The 26,085-nt window shown below is 39.0% G+C and overlaps 1 protein-coding gene across 3 annotated transcripts in view; it reads left to right on the top strand.

Annotated features, from left to right (window-relative positions):
• TENM1 (teneurin transmembrane protein 1) overlaps positions 1-26,085 on the top strand; it is a 609,234-nt gene that overhangs the window by 234,619 nt on the left and 348,530 nt on the right. For all 3 annotated transcript variants that reach the window (XM_004379594.2, XM_012556473.2, XM_004379593.2), the window contains exon 4: positions 13,675-13,915. In XM_004379594.2, the coding sequence (XP_004379651.1) occupies positions 13,675-13,915 (241 nt within the window). The remainder of the gene's footprint in view (positions 1-13,674; positions 13,916-26,085) is intronic.

Raw genomic sequence — 26,085 nt, 5'->3', positions numbered from 1 at the left:
CTACCACCAATGACCGCCCTGACAGGGAACACAACAGAGAGTCCCGGATGGAGCAGGAGAAAGGTGGGGTGCAGAACTCCAATTCTAGTAAGAAGACCAGACTTAATGGTCTGACTGAGACTGGAGGGACCCTGGAAGACATGGCCCTCAGACTCTCCGTTAGCCCAAACCTAAAACAATTTCCGAGGCCATCTCTTCAGAAAAAGATTAGAGTGGACTGTGGGACATAAAGTGATACTCATGAGGAGTGTGCCTCTTCGCTCAAGTAGATACATGAGACTAGACCGGCAGCTTCTGTCCAGAGGTGAGATGGGAAGGCAGAGAGGGTCAGGAGCTGGTTGAATGGACATGGGGAATCAGGGGTGGAAAGGAGGAGTGTGCTGTCACAGTATGGGGAGAGCAATTAGCGTCACATAACAATGGATGTATAAATTTTTGTATGGGAGACTAACTTGAAAAGTAAACTTCATTTAAACTACAACAATTAAATAAATAAATAAATAAAGGTTGGTGGTTCAAACCTATTCAGCAGAGCCACAGAAGAAAGGGCTGGCAATCTGCATCCATAAAGATTACAGCCAAGATAAATCTATGGAGCAATTCTACTCTGTAACACATGTGGTCGCCATGAGTCAGAATCAACTTGATGGCAATGGGTTTATGAAAAGTCCCTAATTTGTTTCAGTGAAAAAAAAATTAACTATGTGCTTTAATGGAATATACACAGCCATATAGTCTCTATGACTGCAAGACACTGTGTAATAATTCCAGCTGGAAGGTGGGAAGAAGTCTCAACCTTCAGGTAGCCTTGCTTCTCCCCATCTTGAAGTTTTTTGGTTTTTTTCTTTTTTTCTTCTTACTTTACAGATAACATATCTTAACAAGCGATAGAAAAAGAAGTAGTAGTAGCAGCAGCAGCAGCAGCAACAAATGTGAATGTCAGTTTTTGCTGAATTCTTTGGAAGAAAATAGTTTTCCTAATCTAAATTCATAGTGGTAACAATTACAATAATAGTTATATTGCTAAATAACCTTAACTGAGTTTGTAACACATACCAGGCACACAGTGGCTGCAACAATGGGCTCAAACATAGCAACCATTGTGAGGATGGTGCAGGACCGGGCGGTGTTTTGTTCTGTTGTGCATAGGGTCACTCTGAGTTGGAACCAAATCGACTGTACCTTACAACAACAACAATAACAACCGGGCACTATGCTAAGTACTTGACATACAATCCTAGTCTGATGCCCACGCTGTTCAGCTGTAATATAGCCTATTGTATTAGTTACCTAGTGCTGCTATAACAAAGAAACAAACAAAAAAAAAAACCACAAGTCAGTGGCTTTAAAGAACAGGGATTTATTTTCTCATAGTTTTGGAGACTAGGAGTCTGAAAGCAACCCATGAAGGAAGGAGCTGTAGATAGCTGGTTAAAGTGTCTGGAATGTTCAGAAAAGTTTTAAGTAGTATATACCAAAATACCACTTGACAAACTATGACTACTGCTTAGAAGTGTGGTGTTTCATGGCTATAGTAACAGAATTTCAGGGTGTCAGCTGGGCTGGGCACTGTCTCCCTCTCTCTCTCTCTCTCTCTATGAGCTCTAGGGGAGAATCCTTGTCTCTTTCCTTTTGTGTAGCCCAGACAGTTTCTTGACGTTCCTTGGATACTTAGAGATATAGTTCATATGGTGTCTATACACCCCTGTATGTGTCTGTGTCTATTCTGCTCTTTTTATAAGACATTATTCAGAAGGGATTAGGTTTAGGATCCATCCTACTCTTTTATGACCTCATTAACATAACAAAAGAAAGCTCCTATTTCCAAACAGAGCCTTATTTACAGGTTATAGGAGTTAGGACTTCAACATAACTTTTGGGGAGACACGATTCAATCCATAACAACTACAATTAATCTACAATGCTTTAATAAATATATTTGGATATACTGTGAGGCAAGTCATCTACCATATTAGATTGATGTACCCTTACAAAATTAATCAAATATCATTAGCTTTTAAAGTAGATGTTGGTATAGTTTTAACGCCAATATTATAAAGTTCCTGTGTATTTACTTAGTCCCTGGGTGGTGCAAATGGTTAACATGCCTGGCTGCTAACTGAGAGATTGGCAGTTCGAGTCCACTCAGAAGCACCTCAGAAAAAAAGCCTGGAAAGCTACTTTGGAAAAATCAGCCATTGGAAACCCTATGGAGCATAGTTCTACTCTAACACACATGGGGTCGCCACGAGTCAGAACTGACTCAAGGGCAGCCGGTTTGGTTGGTGTATTTACTAACTACAAAAGCTCTACCCAAGGAACACCACACTTCTGAGTAGTAGTCATAGTTTGTTCAGTGGTATTTTGGTATACACTATGTAAAACTTCTCTGAACATTCCTGACCCTTTAACCAGTTATCCACAGCTCCTTCCCTTGTGGAGTTTTATGTACTTTGAGGAAATTATTTGAAAGACAGTTTTGCTTGCAGCTTGGCCCAGTGAATAAAGCATCAGATAATATTTGTGAAGGTCTTTGAGAGTTGCAGATGAAAGGTCCTTCCTATACAAAGCACTGATGTCGTATTCATGAAAATTGTTTTTTATTCACATCCTTTGCTCTAATGTCTAAGTCCCAAGGTATCATTGCACTAGGTACTTTAGAAATGCATGTATACCCCCAAATCATTTAGAATAGGGGAAAATACAAGTGAATACATTCAGAGCACTTAAATAAAGATCATGAAATAGAGTCTGTTATCTGGAGTAGAAAGGACTGAAAGCTTAATAAGAAAGCTAATCAATAGAGAGTTCTTGGAGTGGCTTGGAGGAAGAGCAAAGGATTGGAGCCAACTGTTCTTGTTTTGACTCATGACTTCAATAATAGCTTCTTAGAACCGTTGTGAAGAAAAATAAGAAATATGTAAAAATTGTAAAGTGTTTTTTTAACTATAATGGAGAAGTGTTTAATAATCAAATATCTGAAAAGAGAGGTTTTCTCTTAGTTGCTTACTAGATGGTACTGGAATTTTATGGATTTTGTTGTGTTCAAGAAGTGGTCATTCACTATGTGCCAGGCACTCTACAAATGTTTTATACACATGACCTCGTTTAGTTCTCACAAAACATTAAAGGGTGTTTATTGCTATTGCTATTTTACAGATGAGGAAATGGAGACTTTGAAAGATTTGATTGCTCAATATCAAACTGATAGTAAATGGCAGAGCTGGGCTTGAAGCCCAGATTGGTCTAATGTTTGATGTCTGTAACTTAACCACTGCGTCATTTGGAGATGTCATGGTGTACTTACTAAGTCAAACAAGTTATGTGCAGATGAGATCTGTAACTAAGTATATTGGCGGTACAGAAAGCACTTTATACTTGATTCACCTTATCGAAAATAAGCAAATGAAACGGAGACCCGTCTTTGTCTTCTATTTCTGAATACAAGGTATTACCTAACTGATTAGATCAATGCTTTCTTTTCTTTGGCTTCCTGTCATTTCTTTAGAAAGTTATAAATAGTAATAACATATTAGTAAGGAATGAGTCCTGCTTTCAAGAAAAGTGTAGTTCAGTAGTGGGTGACACTTGACCTTCCATCCTGAATATCTGTAAACACAGACCTGTAACAGACATTTTATGATGACTTCTAGAAAGCCCTGTAGTAAGCTATGGCCAGACATGCCCATAGAAATCCCCTAAGTGGGAATAAATGGAAAACACCGAGGCCCTGTATCGGAAGTACAGAGAAGAGGAAATTGTCCAAATGCTAGCATAGCAAAAATTGAAGATCAGAGAGCTGGACATTAAGCCTGTGTGTCATGGCTTTCTGAATAACAGAATTAATGCCTTACATAAACTATTTCCAAATGCTGATGAGGCTGAGAGTATAAAAGACAGAAATCCCACAAACTCACTGCCGTTGCGTTGATTCCAATTCATAGCAACCCTACAGGACAGAGTAGAACTGCCCCATAGGGTTTCCAAGGAGCAGCTGGTGGATTCGAACTGCCCACCTTCTGGCTAGCAGCCACCACTCTTAACTACTACGCCACCAGGGCTCTATAGTACTGTGTTCTCTCACTCTGTGTGGGCTACCAAGACCACCAAATCAGGGCTTGCCCTTGTGAAGTAAAAGGCACGCAACATGGACCCAAGGATATGTACCTAGGTCCTAATTTTATATATATTTTGGCAGTGCTTATCTGCAGTGTTGGAGGAAACCAAAAAAAAAGCAACCTTGAATTAACTCCAGGTTTCGAACCCAGATCGCACTCTGTGGTTTGGCCTAGTGTAGACCCTCAGTATTAATACACAGGAAGGAGCTTCATATACTCATTGACAGAAACCTTCTGATTTCAGGAAATGCAAGAAGTTTCTCTGAGAAACTGCTTCACATAAGCATTGTGTGTTTAATCTTCTATTCCTCTCAGCATCTCACCTTGTTGTTGCTGTTAGGCGCCGTTGAGTCGGTTCTGACTCATAGCGACCCTATTTACAACAGAACGAAACACTACCCGGTCCTGTGCCATCCTCACAATTGTTGTTATCCTTGAGCCCATTGTTGCAGCCTCTGTGTCAATCCATTTTGTTGAGGATCTTCCTCTTTTTCACTGACCCTCCACTTTACCAAGCATGATGTCCTTCTCTAGGGATTGAGCTCTCCTGATAATATTTCCCCTTAGTACCTTTTGAAAAGGCTTATTTAAATGACCTTAATTCAGAGTTAATTTGCTTAAGATACTTTACTAAAGGAAACCTTTATCAATCACTATCTATGAAATAGTTTCTTCGTTTCTACATTTATTACTGCAGTCTCATATATTCATAGTTACCTCAAAACATGGTATCATTTTTTTTCTTCTGTTTATGCAGGCAGACTTTCTTTCCCTGGAGATGAGCTAATTTTTTAGTTTTCCTAAGGCATCTACACATTAAACCTCAGTGGGGGAACCTGACTGACTTCACCAGTTGTTCAGTCCATTCTAATATTATATTAGTAGATTCCACTAATTTGCTTATTTTGATGGACATTTCACTTGATCCACTAGCAGACATATCTATGTCAGTATATCAGTGTATTTCCTAATTGGGCTGCCTTCTCATGACTTCATTAGCCATCTTCCAGTTAATGAAGTCTCAAGCGCAATCTATACGTAGTTTGAGGCTACCTGTGGAAAGACATCATTACAAAAGAATTTATCAGATATCTTTTTTGTATTCTGGGTGATGTTCATCCAGACTGTTACATTTTGTTTGGGGAATCATTAAGACTTAGTTGAAATGGAGGCAGTCCATGATTCTTTACTATTGCCCTCTCAATTTTTTTTGTGTGGGGGGAGAATAAGCACCCCTTTGTCACTCCATGGTACGCATAGAAGCATTTTACAAGCTGTGGATACGGAAATCAGCTATTTAAATAGTTTATAGGGTTAGCGATTTTACTTAATTCCCAACACTAGTTGTAACTCCACCCCTTTCTCCCTCATCCCGGAAAGCACATCTGAATGCAACTCCGTGAGAGTGACACTATTAGAGGCGTTGCCTTGAGTCCACTCTCATCTATCATTTTTAAAGTAAATCATATGTGAACTTTAGTCCTTTATTGTAGTAACCAGTAATCGCAAAACATTGGTGTGCTTTGCCCTGTAGCTGAGAACTGCTGAACTAAGGTAATGGGCCAAAACATGGGTGAAATTTGAGAGTCCTCTGGGTCTTGTGAATAGTACTGTGCAGATGCTGTCTCTTCCCATTGTCCCAGCTGAGGCCTAAGTACATGTTCAACCCCCAAGTACAAATGCCAGAACTCCTCTCCCCCTCCACTCCACTAGGTGTGCAGAGGTCCCCTTTGTTCCTAAAGTTGTCTTGGGGGATAGAAACTGCAGGATACCTGGGATCTTTCTCACCAAATACCAGACAATAATGGTTATATGGTGGTGTTAATAACCATTACTCTTCATTCAGTCTTTATTTGAAAGTAAAAGTGGTAGTGATGGGAGGGTAAAATCTTCCCCAGCCTCCCCTAGTTCTGCATGCTTTGTTTGCATCTCTAGAATTTTTTGTCTTTTGATTTTTGTTTTCTCTTACTCTTAATAGAGCTTGTCCTCATTATTTAACATATGGTAGTTTGAAAAATATTTTTCTTAGAACTTGAGACACAGTCATAATGGTTTCTTGATTTGTGCTTCAAACATTCAGAGTTCCATTTTCATAAATAACATTAGAATGATTTCCCTCCATTGCTTTTTGAATGAATATAGGGTGACCATTTGTAATAGTCTAATACAAATGAAGCCCTGAAAATGAAAACTTTGTGAAATTCCAGAATATCTGTCATTAGCTAATTTATTAAATGATTCATTGTCAATTAATTCATAACCCTCTATTACCTACTTGCAAATAAATAATGAACTTGGGGATTGAAAATAATTAAAATTCCTACATACAACTTTGGTTTGAGTATAAACGAAGTATTAAACTTTTAAGGATCATTACTTTTTTATATTTTCTTTTTGATATACTTCACTGGCTAATAATGGAAGCCACAGCATCATTGTCAGCACAAGATAAAACAGGGCAATTATCTGTTTCATGTTTCATGGTGCATAATGGATAATAGAGTTTCCTTCAAGACCATAGTGAAAAAGGCTTTGACCAACCACTAATTGTAATTTTAATTAAGAGCATATACTAATATTTAAAATTTGGCATTTAAAATTCCACATCGTAGCATAAAGTAGGGCTCTTTGCCATTCTACTTAAAAAAATGGACAGGTGACAAATTTTCCTTTTACTTTTAACATTGTCAAACTGCAATGGAAATATCAGCAAAGTCACATGTTTTCACAACCAAGAAAATTAGGTAGTTTTAACACTTATTTGAATAATTTAAGCGAAATAGCATGTAGCCACAGTTGTCTCTTTTATTCTTGGTTGTAAAGTCCTGGTTTGTTGGTCTTTGTCTAGGTCAGAGAGTTGATTGAGTTAACAAACCAGCCAGTTATTGGCAGGAATATTGACTAGTATGCCTAAGATCGTCTAATTGCCCTATGTAAAGCCAACATAATGCACTGCGCATTTGGACTCCCTCTATAAGAGAGACAGGAGGAAATGGGTCGAAGGGGGGCTGCCTAGTGAATATTTGACTCATTGTTATCCTTGTGCAACACACTGGAGAAAAAGAAAAGAGATTAATGAAACCTGGAAAATAGAAAATGTAGACTGCCTGGAGGTAGACCAGCACATCCTTTGACGATAAGTACCGGCTTATGGAAAGACCGAACAAATCTAAGTTTCATCACAAACATGTCAAAGGATTGTAGGTGCTTCAGTGTTGACCTTTATTTGTAGTGGTTGTAACAAAGATCAACCTAGCTGACAAAAATTAATCGAGCATACTGCCTTATTTGTACTGGCTTAGTGAGAGGACCATTCAAAGCCCTCAAAGGAATATACTTTACAATCTCAAACATAGTAAGTACATGGTATCACAAGGCTGCTTGGAGACACATAGAGTGCAGTTATCTAGAACCAGATTGAAACAAACCAGTTTAACTAGAAAACATTACAATTTATTGCTAGCCTTTCCCCAGAGCTCTGTGACTCCTCTCTTGTAGTCATTTGTTTTCATTTCAACTTCTCCTCTCTCTCTCTGCTTTGGCCTATCTTTCTATTATTGTCTATGTCTTGCTCATACACGTGCCCATACATACACACAAATATGTATCAGACATGAGCTATTTAAAAGATTTTGTATTTCTGTTCTCAATCTAATGGTTTATTTAACTAATGAACCTACCTTTATTAAGGGCTATGGGTATATTAATATTAAAGTAATATTATGTGAGCCAGAAAAGTGATAAGCTATACTTGTTTATTTTCTTCTGAAAACCAATTTTCTTCTCTTCTTGTTCTTTGAGCCTCTAATAACGATTATAAGGTTGAAAACCGAAGTGCTCCACAGCCAGACACACTTAGAACTAATTTGATGATCATTGAGCACTATCAAGTTAATGGATACTAGCCATAACATAGGAATTTATAAACTACCTCCTCACAGGTTGTGAAAGCTTCTTTTGACAAGTAAAGTACTGTAAAGTAGTAATATGTGACAAGTAAAGTGCTGTAAGGTAGTAATATATACTTAGAATTAGTAAAACAGTAAATATTAATAATAAACTTCTCCTCTTTCTTCTAAGCTTGTTTCCTTTTATCCCGTCTCCTGCCTAGGAGTGGAGAACAGCTCAGAAAAAGCAACACAAGGAACCAAAGACTTATAATTGGCCCTTAGGGACCTGACATAAGTAGTTATGGCAATAACCCTTGGTACATTACCAAGATCTTAATAAGCATTAATTAATATTGCCTCACAAGACTTCAGGGAAGTGGTTAAATACTGATACAGGCCCACAATCCATTATCCAAAACCATTGGGGTCCACTTGTTTGAGAATTTAATTTTTTATTCAGGTTTTACAGAGATATTGTCATGCATACAGGGTGTGAGCTAGCACCCCTTTATAAAATACATTCATCTTTCTGCAGGAAAATGTGTGAAAATTCACTGTGTGGGATAAATAAAGAGCTTAAATAGCCTCATAATCAGTTCAGGTCAGGTTTTGCCACCAAAGGAATTAGCAGAAAACTCAGTTTTCAGAGATTTTTGGATTCCAAGAGTTGCAGATAAAACATTGTGAAAATACATTCTTTCTTGGCCAATGGGGTAATGAAACACAAACTTAGGCCAACAAATACAGACAGGCTTTGTGATTCGCAGTGACCTTACTCTAGAGCTATAGGAATATATATTACCCTTTTGACAACATACACTGAATAGTAATTTTGTAAAAAAAAAAAAAGACATTGAGGTGTGGGAGTGGGTTGTTACAGTGTCACTAAAGAAAAGAATAATCTGGAAAAACCTAGGCCAAAAGTACTTTGGTCATTCTTTTCAAGGAAAATTATCAATTTAGCACAGCTGTAATAATGATAATATTTCTTGTTTAACATCTTTGGGAAATTGTAATACTGTCAGCTCTGCTACAACATTTGTTTTGGAAATGTTAATTTCGGTCTACTCCAGAAAAATTTGAACGTAACAAGAATTTTGCGTTTGCTGATACACAATGCCGTCTGTGAGAAACCCGAGGTGAACACAGAAAACTGCCCCCAGCTGACCTCAGCCATGTAAGAGTACACAAAACAGCACACGTGCACACACCTGAAACATCCACACTACGTGGTGTTACAACTTTCTGTCCATTCAGATAACCCTCCTTCCACAATAACTGACAAGCTGCAGTCATTCCAACACCCACTTTCACAAGCAAACTTCAGGTCTTTGTCAAGGTTAAGTGTCATATTTATTGTAGTATTTATGTATTTCTTAAGCATTAACATGTAAAACTGTGCTACCATTTTTATAAGGTTCCTATTTTTCATGTGTTACTAACAATGTTTTTGAGTGTTGTGCCCCTGATGTCATTTTTCCATAAGCTTTTCTCCCATGAGCTATTTTGCATCACGTAGTAATATTGAAGAATGCACGTTGCCTTGCAGCAGAATTGACTGTATGTGTTAATAAAACGTAAGGGGCAAAATTCCCCTTTGGACACCCTGATAAACCCCTAGACAGTGTTTCTGAGCAGAGAGGCTCTTATTTCCAGTGAAAAGTTTCTCTAACACATGACCCAAATAAGTTTTATTTGCAAAAAAAGAGAAAAAAATGTGCATGACAAGTTTCTTCTCCCACTTCATTTTTGGAGATGAGAATAAAAGGCAACGTTTGTGAAGGCTTATACTTCTATTAGCAGCTCTGCCACACTGAAAAATGCCTTGGATATACAGTTTGGAGGAATTTTTCCCCAGAAAGATTATCTTACCAAGTTATTTTAGGACTTCAAACCTGAAACTGGCTCCTATCCAAGTATATTATGTGAATTAGACCTTTTCATCTGAAAACTTACTTTCAGAAAGCTTTATAAGTACGTCTGGATATCCACATTTGCATAATCACCACTCGCCGTTCTCCCTTGTGTCTCTCTCTGGGGCACAGAAATGTATGGTTGCCAGATACGTTTATAAGTGAGTGCATGTGACTCTTACCCCCCTGGAACTGGTGTTCTAGAGCTCCTGACACTGAACACGAATGTATTTTTCATTAGTGTTTAATGTTGGGAAATCCCATTTCATGGAGCCCAAGGATTAAATTACTTCATTTGTGGGGGAACAAGTGCATTCCCCATTTTTTTCCTGAGGTGAAAAAAAAAAGAATGAAGCTGAGATCATTTGCATTTCATAAGGGCTTAAGGTCCAGATGTATTCTACTCAGTGCAGCAATCCAATATTGTGAAAGCTTTGAAAGACAATATTAACTAGTAGGGAACCCTCCACATAGTTGAAATGTGGAAACAAAAATACACAGTAATTTGGATATAAATGTACACACATATATACATATATAATCAACATGATTATATAAAGCAGTTCTACCTGCAACAGAAATGTTATAATAACACCAGGAGTGTACTTTTCAATGAAGTAAATTATTTTATCATTTTTATAATAAAGGAGATGCAAAGATTTTGAGGAAACCCAGCGGACAGTAAATCCAGATGATAATTAGTCATTCTCTTTCTTTTGAACGACTGTACTGAATTGAAACTTTATTTTCAATGACTATACTGACAGAAACACTGACAGACTAGACTAGTCGATGTCACAAGTGTCATTTGGAGGTGTTCTGAACCCAAGGCCTAGAATTGATTCCTCTTCTTCTAACCCTGGACTCCCATTCATTGCTTCCATTTCTTAAGTAGTTAAGATCATTCCCACCCGTGGCTTTACACTGCCAATCTGTAGAGTGTGACACTGCTGCTGTTATCACATCTTGGAAGGGCATCATTTTGGCTAGCACCCTCTGCAGGATGTCATTGTCCTTCCCCATGACTCTGGGAGGAATTGCACTGAGACCCCCCCCGCCACAAGGGGGAAACCTAACAAACAATCAAATAGATTTCCAGTGGCTCCATCAGAAGAACGAGAGAGCCGAAGGAAACATTGAGGTGATTCTACAGGTCCCGTGGACTAGTCAAACACTTTTCTATCAATAACAGCTTTTAGGGATCTTCCTCTATACCCAGCACTGTGCTCAGTGCTATGTGGCATACAAGAGAAGTAGAACATGGCCTTGCTCTAAGAAACATGTAGTCTATTTGGGGAGATAAGGCAAAACACATGGAATGTTAAGGTAATGCTGTAATACTGAAAACTCAAGGGCCAAATTTATGAAAAGAACAATAAGTGTTAAAGTCAGTTTTAGAGAGTTATATTTATTTTCCAGAACAGTATAATAGGAAGAGTACTGGGCTGGAGATTATCAGACATAGGCAGGCAAATTCATTTACAAGTCAGATGACCTTGAGCAAGTCACCTCACCTCTCTGAGCCTTGGGTTCCTCATCTGGAAGATGGAGAAGGGAGTGGGGAGGGCTGAACTAGATGATCCCTATGGTACTTTCCAGTCTTAAAGTTTTCTATTTCTTCTACTCGTTCAATAAATAAATAGTCGGTGACCTAATATGTGCAGGCACATGTTACACGAGTTACCTCATTTGATTGTTAGAAGAAAAGATTATTATCTCCGTTTTACAAATGAAGGGCTAAGGCTTCTAAGTGGCAGAGGCAGAACTCAAATCCAAGTTCATCTGACCTCAAAATTCTGTGCTCTTTCCGCTATGCTGAGCTGCATCACACCTTGATTTCTGCATTTAAGTAGATATGGTAGAAGACGGAAGCAGACATTTAAACGAATAACTGCAGTGAAAGGTGGTGTGTCATGAGTGACAAATTCAGGACATGCAGAGGATTCGGTGTCTCTGAATCTTAAGGGGGAGAAAGATAGCTTGTATTACAGAGACCTGCAGTGCAGTGAATGAGGCATTGGCCAGAGAGTCAGGAGATGTAGGTTCTAGTCTTGCTATGCTTCTAAACCAGCCAATTGACTCTGGACAAGTAATTTTCTTGAGTGTCAGTTTTCTCATCTGCAAAATGAGGGGATCTGCAAGGTCCTTTGGAGTTTAGAATTGTGCCCTTCTTTAAGTCCCAAGGATGGAAAGCATGCTTCTGGTTATGGTTATAAGTATGATCTCAGAGGTTTAAAAAAAAGTTAATGAGATATAAGTGCTTGTGATGGTTTTTTAGTGGCTATGGGATTTGGAGTGGGCCTGGAATAACGGGTGTGATTTAGAAAATTCATAAAACAATTTAGTTCCCTTTAAATATAAAAGGGTAGCTGAGTATCTAAAGGAATGCTTTATCTGAAGTGAATGATCACCACTCCCCTCCCTATCTAGCTTTTGTACAATTCAGATTTTCATACAGCAAGTTTGTTTGAAGGGAGGGCTACCTATACTAGAAAATACAGCCCAGAATTTGTCCTACTCTTGGGATATTAAAATCATTTTAAAGTATCAAAAACATGTCAATGTCTTTAAAATTCAAGTTTGAGGTGGAAGGATTGAAAGAAATGGGTTTTTTTTCTGTGATCAGCCACTGCAAAGTGGGCCTCAGCACAAACCAGCTGAGCCCTTTGTTAAGCATCGAAAGCCTCTGGCATTTTTATGCTTTTCAACTCTCAGACATTTGGGAGGTGGGACAAAGCCACGCTGTCTACAAAGTTTATCCAGAATGTGCTGGTGTTACAAGAAATCACTTGACATCTATTATGTTCCTACCGTGGAAGAGAGGTAGCTATCAGCTACACTACCGATTTCTTTTCAAAGGGATTTAATTAGGGTATTTTTCATGGGTCAGATTCTAACTCGCTGCCTTTATGTGTGCCTGCCAGGAAAACAGTGGCAAAATACCAAACAAGAGCAACAACAGAAGTCTGAGGACCGCTGTCCCAGGCTGCCCCCTCTGCAAACAGGTAGAATAAGGGTGTCCCTACTGCCTAAGCTGCTGCTAATATGGCAGAGCTCCTAGAAAGGTGTGGCAAGCGGGGGAGGGGAAGGGACTGTGCTTTGCATGGCCGTGGAAATATGCGTCATAACCTGAACAAACTCCTTTTAGCCTACCTTTTACAAGTAGCACTCTGAGTTAAGGGGCTGGCAGAGAGATTAGTTTCACGCAGTTGAGTTATACACTTGTGAGCTGTTTTTCAAAAGTATGGATTTGCTTCTGTGTAGGCAGGCTAGCATCCTTTCCTGAGGTAAGCCAGAAGGTAGCCTTATGTTTTTATTTGAAGTGCCGAATGATTTTCCTTGCAACAATCTATTTGCCTTTCACTGGTATTTTCCGAAGTGAGATTTTTGCAACTGATGGAAATCAGCTCACTTCTGTTCTGTAACTTAGTGTCTTGTTGATGATTTATTTGTTCAGTAGCAGAAACTATGACAAATTGTGTGAGGCGGCCTCATTTACTTTTTAGCTGCTATAGCCCTGAAGAATTTACATGTAAATGCAGCTGTGAATGTTTTACATTTCATAAGCGTGCCGCACGTGCTTTTGTAAGTTAAGTGACATTTTTACAGATAGACGGAACTTAAAACTCTAACCCCTCCTCCCCGACAGGTTATATTATTCTTAAATCCTGGTAAGTCTGACATGCTGTGTTTTCCTGACTGCCAAACGGGAGAGTAAGTCTCTATTTTGTGTTTTTCTTCTCTCCTCGCTAGACATGCAGAGCAGCCCACACAACCAGTTCACCTTCAGACCTCTCCCGCCGCCACCGCCGCCTCCACATGCCTGCACCTGTGCCAGGAAGCCACCTCCTACAGCAGACTCTCTTCAGAGGAGATCAATGACTACCCGCAGCCAGCCCAGCCCAGCTGCTCCTGCTCCCCCAACCAGTACACAGGATTCAGTTCATCTGCATAACAGCTGGGTCTTGAATAGCAACATACCATTGGAGACCAGGTACTTTAGCTATTATTGATCCCACCAAACTTAAGCATGGGCTGGGGATGATTCCACTGAGTGCAGAAGCTCATTTGACCATAGACGTCTGCAGAGACATGCAACTGCACACACAGATAAACACCAGATGGATGGGCAAAAGGGCAGGCCCCTCCACAGGCACAGATGCACACGCAGGCACACACATCTAGATCCAGGCACACAAACAGGCACGCGCACCAAAGCAGATGCACGTGGAAAGATAGAACCGCAGGTACATAGACACCCCGCAGTTAGAGACCCACAAAAACATAAAACAAAGCATTTATCTAAGCTATCATTGCAGCCTCAAAGTGAAAGCAATTGCCCCTTGTTTTAAGAAACTGCAGTAACGCAGGCAAATCCAAGCACAATTGGAGGAGCAGTGATTGTTTGCATTTTATTTATTATAAGATTCTTTGAAAAAGTAAATTGCCTCCAAACACTTAAAGGGAGGAATTGTTTTCATGAATTGGAAGTACATGTGTAATTTTAAAAACGTGACTCTGCCTTTAAAATGAAATTTGATCTTTTGGACAAAAGCATTCACCTCAATTTTTCTTTTACTTCATGTATTTAGGTTTCCAGATTTGCTCTTCAAATCTTCGTCATGTAATTTAAGGACTGCTCCTCCACAGGTCTAGGTCCCTTGATCATAATAGGCTTTGGCGCTAGCTGTGATTAACTGAGAAATTTTTCATTATTTCTACTCACTCTTTCTTAAATCAAACATTACAACTTACTACTAATATAGAAAAACATTAACTAATGAAACGTAGCATTCTGTTAGCTTTTAAATTCAAGGACTTCCTCTTGTCTTCTATGTCTTTTTTTAGGTCTACCACTAAAGGTTTTCTAAACACATTTGCATATAAACAATGGGCATAATATACCACGTGATAAAAAATCTCTGGTGTCAACTCTGATCAGCTTCTATTTTGATATCTGGGACTTGGGCCTGAAAGGGGAAGACTAATAAACTCACATTATAAGACTGAGTATTTTTTTTTCCTCAGCAGCATATGAAATTAAATGCCAGACATGACATCAGAGAATATGTCACCATCAACAAACTGAAAGTACTATGGCCCAAATCCAGGAATCTCTGTATCATCTATCACTTACCAGATTAAATAGCTTCATAAACTGATATTTCTGAGATCTCCCAACAGAAAATATAGCAGTCAGCATCTATGACTAGAACTGTAGTAATGGTAGAGTTTGTGTATCATTCTTTTTTTTTTTTTTAATCGTAAGAGGGAAGGGAAGGGAAGTGAGAGGAGCAAGGAGTTTTCAAAAACCGTGGTGATTTATTCACTCTTCTTTTAATTCACTTGTAGAGAGCTGAGGGGACTGGGGGGGAGGGGCATTGGTTAGCTAGCAATCCTGACAAATAGTCCTTTCTTCTAAGAACCCAAATAACAGGAAATCTGGAAGGAGGGTGGGGAATGGGCTCAGGGAAATGGAGAGAGAAAAGTATTCTTATTTGAAATGTACATCTAGGCATGTTTGTACAAATTGCACCCACGGACCTTCTGTATCTAGACAAGGAATGTATTAATTGGTCTCAGTTTCATAAGACGCAGAGAACATAAGTTTTCATGTGAGACTGAGCACAGAGTACCTTTTTAGTGCATTTGAAAATATATTCAGCATCACAAAGATGAATTAAAAAAAATACCTAGAAGACCTATCAGACTGATCAACTAGGATTTTCCAAATATATTCTTAAAAATGTTTATTTCACAAGTAGTCAAATAAAAGGTAACTGTGGATACGCTGGCACTTACTCTTGTCCTTTGTAACATAACCTCTCTGAACCTCAGCTTCCTCATCTGTAAAACTCAATATAAAAATGCCTGCCTCAGCAGGTTGTTAGGAAGATCAAGCTAATGTAAGAGAAAGTACCTCATACGCTGTATAGCATTATGCAAATTAAAGGTGATATTATTATTCCTACTAGGAGGCCACCTGCCTCTGCTTAAATGTCTCCAAAATAGAGAATTGACCCTTTTCTAAGGCATTCCATTCCACCTCAACTAATTATTGGAAGATTGTTATTGAATCAAAATGTACCATACTTTAACTCCTGCCCATTGGTACTAGATGGAGTTCTAGGGTCCCACAGAATAAATAAAATCTGTCTCACACCTAACAGCCCTTCAGATGTTGTTGTTGTCAGCTGCCATTGAGTCAGCCTCAACACATGGCAACCCCATACACAACAGGATTGGTCCATTGTGATTCGTAAGGTTTTCATTGGCTGATTTTCGGGAGTAGATCGCCAAGCCTGTCTTTCTAGTCTGTCTTAGTGTGGAAGCTCCACTGAACCCTGTTCATCATCAGAGCAGCACACAATCCACTACTGAAAGATGGATGGTGGCTGTGCATGAGGTGCATTGGCCAGGAATCAAACCCAGGTATCCCTCATGGAAGGCAAGAATTCTACTACTGACCCACCGCTGCTCTCTTGACAGCCCTTAAGATATTTGCTGGCAACTCTTCCTGATTCTTCTCTTCTTTGGGTTAAATGTTTCTCCAGTTCCTTCACGTTTTCCTCACATGACCTGCTTTCAAATCTCCCTTCCTGTTCTCTTTCTTTAGAATACACTCCAATTTGTCCAAACTGCTCTTGAAGTATAATATCCATAGATGATGCAAGTATGAGTTCTTACTAAGCTCTTTGGTCAGGAGCAGGGGCCATTTCAGGTTGTCTCAAGTACTTGAGAACTTCTTTGAAGTGTATCTTCAGTCTCTGGGAACTCGGGAAACATTGGTCAACCCCAAAGGAAGGACACTAATATGACTCAGCAGTTCTCTGAATATTGTTCCTTCTGTCTCTTTCTTCGTCCAGTAGCATATTCTTTCCTTCAGCTCAATATTGCTTTTGTCTACCACTTAGTTTCTGCTTTCTTGTAACAATGTCTGTGGTTTCCACTGCACCACATGGCCCCAAGTGTACCTCCTGGCACCTCTCGATACATCCCTTCACCTTCATGTCCCATTGCCTAATTCCCTTGGTATTTCTTGGTTCAAAAAAACTAACAGAGGGATTTTAATTAGCCCAGTTTATCCTTTTTATTGCAGGCCATGTTTTAGTTTCTTGGCAAGCCTACAGACTGCCTGCCTTTGGTCAGTTATTCTTTCAGTCTGCTGAGGCTAATGGGAGAGAAAGGTCACATGGTTTTATATATATGTATATACATACATATATCCACCTATGGAGCCCTGGTGGCATAGTGGTTAAGAGCTCAGTTGTTAACCAAAAGGTCAGCAGTTCGAATCCCCCAGCCACTCTTTGGAAACCCCATGGGGCAGTTCTACTCTGTCCTATAGGGTTGCTATGAGTCAAAATCAACTTGACAGCAACAGGTTTGTTTGTTTGTTTTCTTTTTTTTTAATCCACCTGTGACTGTCCCTTGAGCAAGGGCTGGGAGCAGATCTGATGTACCTTAGATGGGGCTCTCAATGGACAGTCGCCTTGATTGACTCATTCAGGATTGTGTGCTGTAACCAGCAATGAGTCACCTCCCTTGTCCTCACTATATATTTCCGTTAATGCTGTCTACTCCAATATCAGCTTTTTTGGTTGCCACATGCTGTGACAGATTCACATTTAGAACACTGGTAACTAAACCCCTACATGTTTTTTTAACAAGTTCTGAGGCTAAGCCACATTTCGTTTATTCTATAATTATATAGCTGAAGCTTTTTTAATTGCTTGTTTGGGCAGAGGAGGTGCATGTGTAAATATGTTTATAGCCTTGATTTGGCCTAATTTGATTTTATCTTGTTAGCCTGTGGAGATGTAGATGAATTCTAATTCTGCCATACAAAGTATTTGCTTTTGCCCTCATAATTGTGATCTGTAGGTTAGTTAGATATACTTTCCATAATTTTATATGTCATTAGTAAAAATGTTACCTAGGACAAGATCAAGGTCAGAGCTCTGTGGTATGCCACTAGAAACCTCCCTGCAGTTTGACATTTATCCATCAGGCAGCATTCTTTTTCTAGCATACAACCCACATTTCTCCTTCTTGTTCACAGGCTTATCATGAGAGACCTTGTCAAATGTCTTGCTGATATCCAGATGCAGTGTGCCCACATTTGTACTGATCTGCCAATCCAATAACCATGTCAAAAATAGAAATGAAATGAGATTTGTCTAACATGGCTTGCTCTTAAAGAATTTATACTGCCTTCTCATGGTTACTTCTTTTTTTTCTAAGGGCTCACACATCAAACTTTTAATAACCTATTCTAGAATTTTGTACTCAATCAACATGATGGTTCTTGGTCTAGTCTAAGGAGCCTATATGCTTCCTGTGTCTTTTCAAAATCAAAGCCGATATTTGCTGTCTCTAGTCTTCTGACACATTTCCCCTACACCAGTCCCTGCAACTTAAACAACTATGACTAGGAAATCCAATCTACAAGACGTCTCACCACCCCGGGATATGATTTTAACTCATTTAGAGCAGTGGAGTGATTTCTTATGAACACTTGGCCTATTTTAGGCTTGAATTTATGATTATTGGTATTTATTTTACTCTTTTAAGGCTATGATTATTCTTGGTCACAAAAAAAGGTGGTAGTTGAGAAGATCTCCCTGATCTTGGTCATCCCATAACATAGCATGAGTTACAGGTCTATCCTATTCTTTCTCTAATCTTACTTATTTAAAAAAAACAAAACTGTCATCTTTAGAAGTTCCCCTTCTTGGCACTATTTTCGTCACATATTTTATATTTATTTATCCTTGTTTTTCATCTCTTTCTTTTGCTATGTGTTCTTTAGAAATCTAAACTGAGTGGAGAGTATGCAATACAGGTAACTAGTTCCATTAGATAACAAACCTTCCGAACGCTCTTAATTCATCTCCATTTTAGAGTATCTCAGGGCATGGAATTGCACCTATTTCTTCACTTTAGAGAGCTACTTTCCTTGTCTAGGATTTTTCCTTCATAATTACTTCATAATGTGGATCATAACAAATTATGAATAACATTTTGAAGAATGGGAATTCCGGAACACTTAATTGTGCTCATGAGGAACCTGTACACAGATAAAGAGGCAGTTGTTTGGGCAGAACAAGGGGATACTGAGTGGTTTAAAGTCAGGAAAGGTGTGCGTCAGGGTTGTATCCTTTCCCCATACCTATTCAATCAGTATGCTGAGCAAATAATCTGAGAAGCTGGACTATTTGAAGAAGAACAGGGCGTCAGGATTGGAGGAAGACTCATTAACAACCTGCGTTATGCAGATGACCCAGCCTAGCTTGCTGAAAGTGAAGAGGACTTGAAGCACTTACTGATGAAGAGCAAAGAACACAACCTTTAGTATGGATTACACTTCAAAATAAAGAAAACAAAAATCCTCACAACTGGACCAATAAGCAACATCATGATAAATGGAGAAAAGATTGAACTTGTCAAGGATTTCATTTTAGTTGGATCCACAATCAACACCCATGGAAGCAGCAGTCAGGAAATCAAACAACGCATTGCAATGGGAAAATCTGCTGCAAAAGACCTCTTTAAAGTGTTAAAAAGCAAAGATGTCACTGTGAGGACTAAGGTGCGCCTGACCCAAGACATGGTATTTTCAGTCGCCTTATATGTACGTGAAAGCTGGACAATGAATAAGGAAGACCGAAGAAGAATTGACACCTTTGAATTACGGTGTTGGTGAAGAATACTGAATATACCATGGACTGCCAGAAGAACAAACAGATCTGTCTTGGAAGAAGTACAGCCAGAATGCCCCCTTGGAAGCAAGGATGGCGAGACTTCTTCTCAAGTACTTTGGACATGTTATCAGGAGGGACCAGTCCCTGGAGAAGGACATCATGCTTGGTAAGTTGAGGGTCAGCGAAAGAGATGAAGACCTTTAAAGAGATGGATTGACACAGTGGCTGCAACAATGGGCTTGAGCAAAACAACAATTGCGAGGATGGCACAGGATCCGGCAGGGTTTCATTCTGTTGTACATAGGGTAGCTACGAGCTGGAACTGACTCGATGGTACCTAACAACAACAATGTAGTATGGACTTTAAGGTAAAATGGTTGGTTTCTGTAAAGATCCCTGTTACCTTCAGCTCATCAACCAGTTTCTCTTTTCAGTCACTCAGAGAAGCAAGCCCCCTTATCATTGTCTCTACCTTTTGGGAGATGTAGTTGTCAACAAGGGACATTGGGGACTTGTCATATATTTGCCTTTAGCTAAATAAGTCGAGCAGGTGTCTGGGGAACGGAAATCACTCATATTTGCTACATTTTACTCCTTTGACACTTTTGTGGTCTGTGTTGGAAAGGAGCACCCATTTCCTGACTCTGGCCTCCTGGATTATTATAGATTCCCTGCTCTACCACCGATTAGCTGTGTGACCTTAGGCACATTACTTAACATCTCCATGCCTCAGTTTTCTTATCTGTAAAGTAAGAATGGTAGTAAGACTTACTTCGGAAGGATGTTGGGAGAATTAAATGAGTTAATACTTGCAATGTGCTTAGAGCAGCGAGACACAGAGTAAGCACTCAATAAATGTTAGGAATAATGATAGCAGTAACACAAGAGACAATTCTACTTTTTGTCCCTTTCTTCTTCCATCTTTATCTAATTAAAGATGTATCTACCCTTATCTTTGTGGATTCCTCCCCCCCCAAATAAATGCATACAACATCATTCTACTTCCCCTCTTAACATGTTTTTAAATACAATATACTCTTTTCCTACCATGTCTTAACCATTACAGTCATTCCCCTAAGTTTTGATGGTACATACCTCTGTGGCTTTGTAAGACTGCCCTGTGGTAAATTTCCAGAACAGCTTCTGGATTGCTGCTTGCCTTCCGTCTTTCATAAAAACAACACCCCGACTATCCAGTACATGCAGGATTATATTCTTCCCTGACAAAACCAAAAAAATCAAACTTGTTGCTAGAGACTCATAGTGACCCTGTAGGAGAGTCGAACTGCCCCCACAGGGTTTCCAAGGAGCAGCTGGTGGATTTGAACTGCCGACCTTTTGGTTAGCAGCTGTAGCAGTTAGCCACTTTGCCACCAGGGCTCCATTTTTCCCTGAGTCCTCTCTTATTCAGAGATCAGCCTTTCTACCTTCTACTTCTGCCTCCTCCTTTTCTCAGCATTCCCAGTGTCTAGATTGTCCCTTTTTTTTTTTTTTTTTTTGGAGGGAGGTGGGGAGGGGGGATGTTATCTAGAAAGGTGTGTAAGTTGCCAAAAATGGAGAGTTGGGCTGGTGATATGTGTAAGCTTATTTGCTCAAACAGCCCTGGACTCAACTATTTATATCTCTGTGAACTTGGACACTACTTAACTTTAATGGGTCTCAATTTCTCCATCTGTTATGTGGAGATAATGAGAGATGCTACCTTGCAGGGTTGTTTTGAGAATTATATGAGGTAATATATGTAAAATGTCCACTCAAAGCCTGGCACATAGAAAGTATACAATAAATCTTGTTTTCAATATAAGAGCCTGGCATAGGCCTGTCAGCAAAGAGAAGAATTCAGACTCACCAGAGTTCAGAGAGCCACATTAGCTTTAATCTGCTCTAAAAACACCCAATATTCACATCTACCTCCCAGACTACGGATTGTTGAGCATGTCCTGCAAGGTGAGGCATTCCACAAACGTTTATTGAGTATTCATTATGCACTGCAGCTACTATGAGGAATAAGAGTCCCTATACTCAAGAAACTTCTGGTCTAGCAGAAGTAATAATAATGATAGTTAACTATGTAGCATTTCCTACATGCCAATATGCATGCAATATGCAGATGACACAACCTTGCTTGCTGAAAGTGAAGAGGACTTGACCACTTACTGATGATCAAAGACCACAGCCTTCAGTATGGACTGCAGCTTAACATAAAGAAAACAAAAATCCTCACAAATGGACCAATAAGCAACATCATGATTAACGGAGAAAAGATTGAAGTTGTCAGGGATTTTATCTTACTTGGAGCCACAATCAACACCCATGGAAGCAGCAGTCAGGAAATCAAAAGATGCATTGCATTGGGCAAATCTACTGCAAAAGACCTCTTTAAAGTGTTGAAAAGGAAAGATATCCCTTTGAGAACTAAGATAGTCCTGACCCAAGCCATAGTATTTTCAGTCGTCTCATACGCATGCGAAAGCTTGACAATGAATAAGGAAGACTGAAGAAGATCTGATGCCTTTGAGTTATGGTTGTGGCAAAGAATGTTGAATATATCATGGACTGCCAAAAGAATGAACAAATCTGTCTTGGAAGAAGTATGGCCAGAATGCTCCTTGGAAGTGAGGATGGTGAGACTTCATCTCACGTACTTTGGACATGCTATCAGGAGGGACCAGTCCCTGGAGAAGGCCATCATGCTTGGTAGAGTAGAGGATCAGTGAAAAAGAGGAAGACCTTTGACAAGATGGATTGATACAGTGGCTGCAACAATGGTGAGGACTGTGAGGATGCCGTAGGACAGGACAGTGTTTCGTTCTGTTGTTCGTAGGGTCGCTATGAGTCGGAATCAACTAGCTGGCACCTAACAACAACAACAACAAGCACTGTTCTAAGTCCTTGTAAAACTTTAAGCCCTTGTCAACTGCTTTAATTCTTACAATAACTTTATGTAATAGGTACTATTAGTGTCACGATCCTAAATTGAGAGATGAGGAAACTGAGGCATGCAGAGGTTTAGGAACTTTGTAAAATCCCAGAGGTAGGAAGTAGCAGATCCAGGATTTGAACCCAGACTGTGGGTCCAAGGTCTTCAGATTCAACCACTATACAAAGTGAAATAAATAATAATACTATGATAACTGCTTTGTTGAAGCTAAGTAATCCCAAGGCAAGAACATTTGGAGGTGGTTTATCAAACCCACAAGGGAATAGTGGTGGCAGAGGAAGTGTTGAGATAAGTGGAGGACGGAAAGTGGAGACTTCCCTGAGAAAACGACCTAAAAATTATTTTGTGCTAAAATATTGAGTCAGTAAGTGAAAAATGGAGGAAAGGGCATTCTGGGAAGAGCATGGCATACCAGTTATCCATTTCAGTGATGTTAGGCGTTATTCTTCCTTGAGCAAATATATTTTTTCTAGTACTAATAAGAGATAATCATTCCAGAACAACAACAACAACAAAAAAAAAACCCATCATTCTTAAGATCTGGGCCAGGAGTCTAAATTTCTCTCCTTTCTTATCCAGAGGCCCATCCTTGGACATACTAGAGTTTATAGATTCTCTTATTCTGGGATTGTTCTCCAGAAAGTCTTTCTTTTCCCTGTCTGTAGGATGAATCTCAATCCTTATTTTAGCTTTGATGTGCTTTCTTCATGAAAGCTATACAACACAGTAGTTAAGAGTTTGGATTGTACAAGAGGTTGAATTCAGCTCCTTACTAGCTATATGAGGTTGGGCAAATAACTGAACCCTTCTAAACCTTAGCTTCCTCATCTTAAAAATAGCACTCACCTCATAAGGTTGTTACAAGGATTATTTTAGATCTCACATGCAATTTATACTCTCATTTTAGTTTCCTCCCCTCTTTCTGTTCTTCCCCTGTGCCCTATTCCTCCCTTCTCCACCCTCTTAGCACTAGCTTTTGTTTCTTTCTAGCTTCTAAGAATCATGACTTTCTGCTTTCTTTTCTGTATTGGTTTTTCCATTCTATCAGTGCACTCTGTGTGTGAGTGGATTGGTTTGCCTTTATCATCAGGTTAAATGGAAGGGTACTTATTATTTCTCTTAGGAAGTCAAACATAGCCCACTCCCTGAAGAGCACTGGAACAGTTTTCTGAACTTCTCAACCTCTTCATTCTCCTTCACTTTGTAAGTGGAATTACAACAGTTTTTGTTTTCCCTTATTTACTCTCTTCACTGTCCCCAGTTCAAACTCCCAACTCAAAGTTTACTTGATGTACTCTGTTACATATTTGGAATTTTGGCTGCATGCTCAAGGCCCCAATTAATTTTGCGTGACTTGTTCTCATGGCAATTATTTTTTTCAAAATGATGGTGATAGAGATTAACTATGATCTTATTCACCAAAATGAATTTTACTTAAAGATTTTGCTATAATATTTGATACTCGGAAGAACTTGGTGTTGAGATTAACATGACCTACTTCAGCTCACAAAGACAACCCAGCATTGTGTAGAGGAGGCGTGCCTGGCCAGGGGAGTGAGTAGCAACTATCTTCATTGATTTTTGGCATATTCTGACAGATGGCTGCAGCTTTATGAAGCTATCTGCCCTTCCTGGCTTTAGGCCAATGTAACTATTAAGTGGAGTCTATAGGGCTATTTTTATGAAAGAAGAGCCAGGGCCATTGGTGAAAGAGATACTGGCAAGGAATATAAAGAGAAATGAAATCTATATGACCAATGCTTGTTACCAGGCTTCTAGAGCTAGTGTCTGTCTTGGGGAAATAAGAATCATTTGGAAGAAATATTCATTAATGGTGATAGCAGTGATTTACATATCTGCGGAATAATATTCTTTAAATATTAACACATAAATGTAAGTTCTCCAGTGGTAGTTATATTTCTTTATTATGTAGTACTACTAAAATCTACCTAACATTTATAAGTAGCTTTTCTTTTCCCCACTTAGAACATTTGCAATGGAAAAAGAGATTTAGAGACATAATTTTTTCCCTTCAGTAATGACTAGAAGGGGGAAAAAGCTCAGAATGTACATATTCAGTGCTTAGATCTAACGATACCTCATGTTTTAATCCTTTAATAGCACTGGGGTTAGCAAAATCTATCTTCAGCTACAGATTTAAAGATTCTTTTTTAGACAGGAAAAGACTTCTTAGAATTAATCTGTAAACTGTAAATCCTGTTTACTACAGATGAACAGGAATCAACCAAGCTTTTCAGCCTACAACAAATGATGGATGTGGAATATGCTAAATTCACATGAAGGAGAATTCTGTAGTCTTAAAAATATATTTTACATATTGAGGATAAAAATATATCCATAATAATATATTGGGCTTAGGCAGTGAAGAGCAATACTTTGGAGAACATTGTGATACAGTCTCTAGTCACTTTGGTGTGTGTGTGTGTGTTTTAAAGCCTTTTTAATTGACTACTCTCAGTGTTATTTCAGAACGAAAACCATCAGCAAACATAATTTGTTTCATTTTATAAGGAAGGAAATTTCACCATAGGTGAGATGAAATCTGGTTTTAATATGGTAAATATGTATTTAACAGTCCAATGTGAATCTAAATAGATGTCTTAGGGAATTTTTAAAAATTAATTGATTGATATAACATGTAAGTATAAAAACCCATTGCTGTTAAGTTGATTCCAACTCATAGCAACCCTATAGGACAGAGTAGAACTGCCCCATAGGGTTTCCAAGGAGTAGCTGGTGGATTCAAACTGCCAACCTTTTGGTTAGCAGCTGAGCTCTTAACCGCTGCGCCACCAATGGCTCCGTGTATAAGTATATATAATATATAAGTATCCCCATTGCTGTCGAGTTGATTCCAACTCACGGCAACCCTATAGGACAGAGAAGAACTGCTTCATAGGGTTTCTAAGGAGTGGCTGGTGGATTTAAACTGCTAACTTTTTGGTTAGCAGCCATAGCTCTTAAATGCTGCACCACCGGGGCCCCGATATATAAGTATAGTAAACAAAAATTAAATTTTAGAAGAGTCTCTATACCCACCTCTTTACCCTCCCTCACCATATATTTATCCACTTCCCCATCCCTGATTGTATATTTAAAACAGAAATATCTGGTTTTGATCAAGAGAGAAAACTAGTTCTTAACAACTTCATTGACTACAAAGTTACTTATCCAGTTAATCATAATACATATTTTCATTACCATGTCAAGTTAATAGACACTTGTCTCATATTTTACTGAAAGTATGAAATATATTTGAAGTAGCAGAAAATGATTTCTCTGTCAATTATTCTTACTTTCTACAGGTGTGTGTGTATCAAAGCTATGCTACCAAATATCTCCCTTTAGGAGAATCCAGCTGGCTCTTTATTAATTCCACAACATAAAAATGTTTGTGGCTTTAAAAACAAAAGATAACATAAGGTTAAGTACTGAGGACTTTGAAATACTTTCTGAAAGAATTGTGAAAGCGTTGTACTGAGTGTTCCATTTAAAGAA

The sequence above is a fragment of the Trichechus manatus genome, unplaced genomic scaffold (assembly GCF_000243295.1).
Source record: "Trichechus manatus latirostris isolate Lorelei unplaced genomic scaffold, TriManLat1.0 scaffold00066, whole genome shotgun sequence".
Taxonomy (NCBI): Eukaryota; Metazoa; Chordata; class Mammalia; order Sirenia; family Trichechidae; genus Trichechus; species Trichechus manatus.
This window is presented reverse-complemented; position numbering and strand designations above follow the sequence as displayed.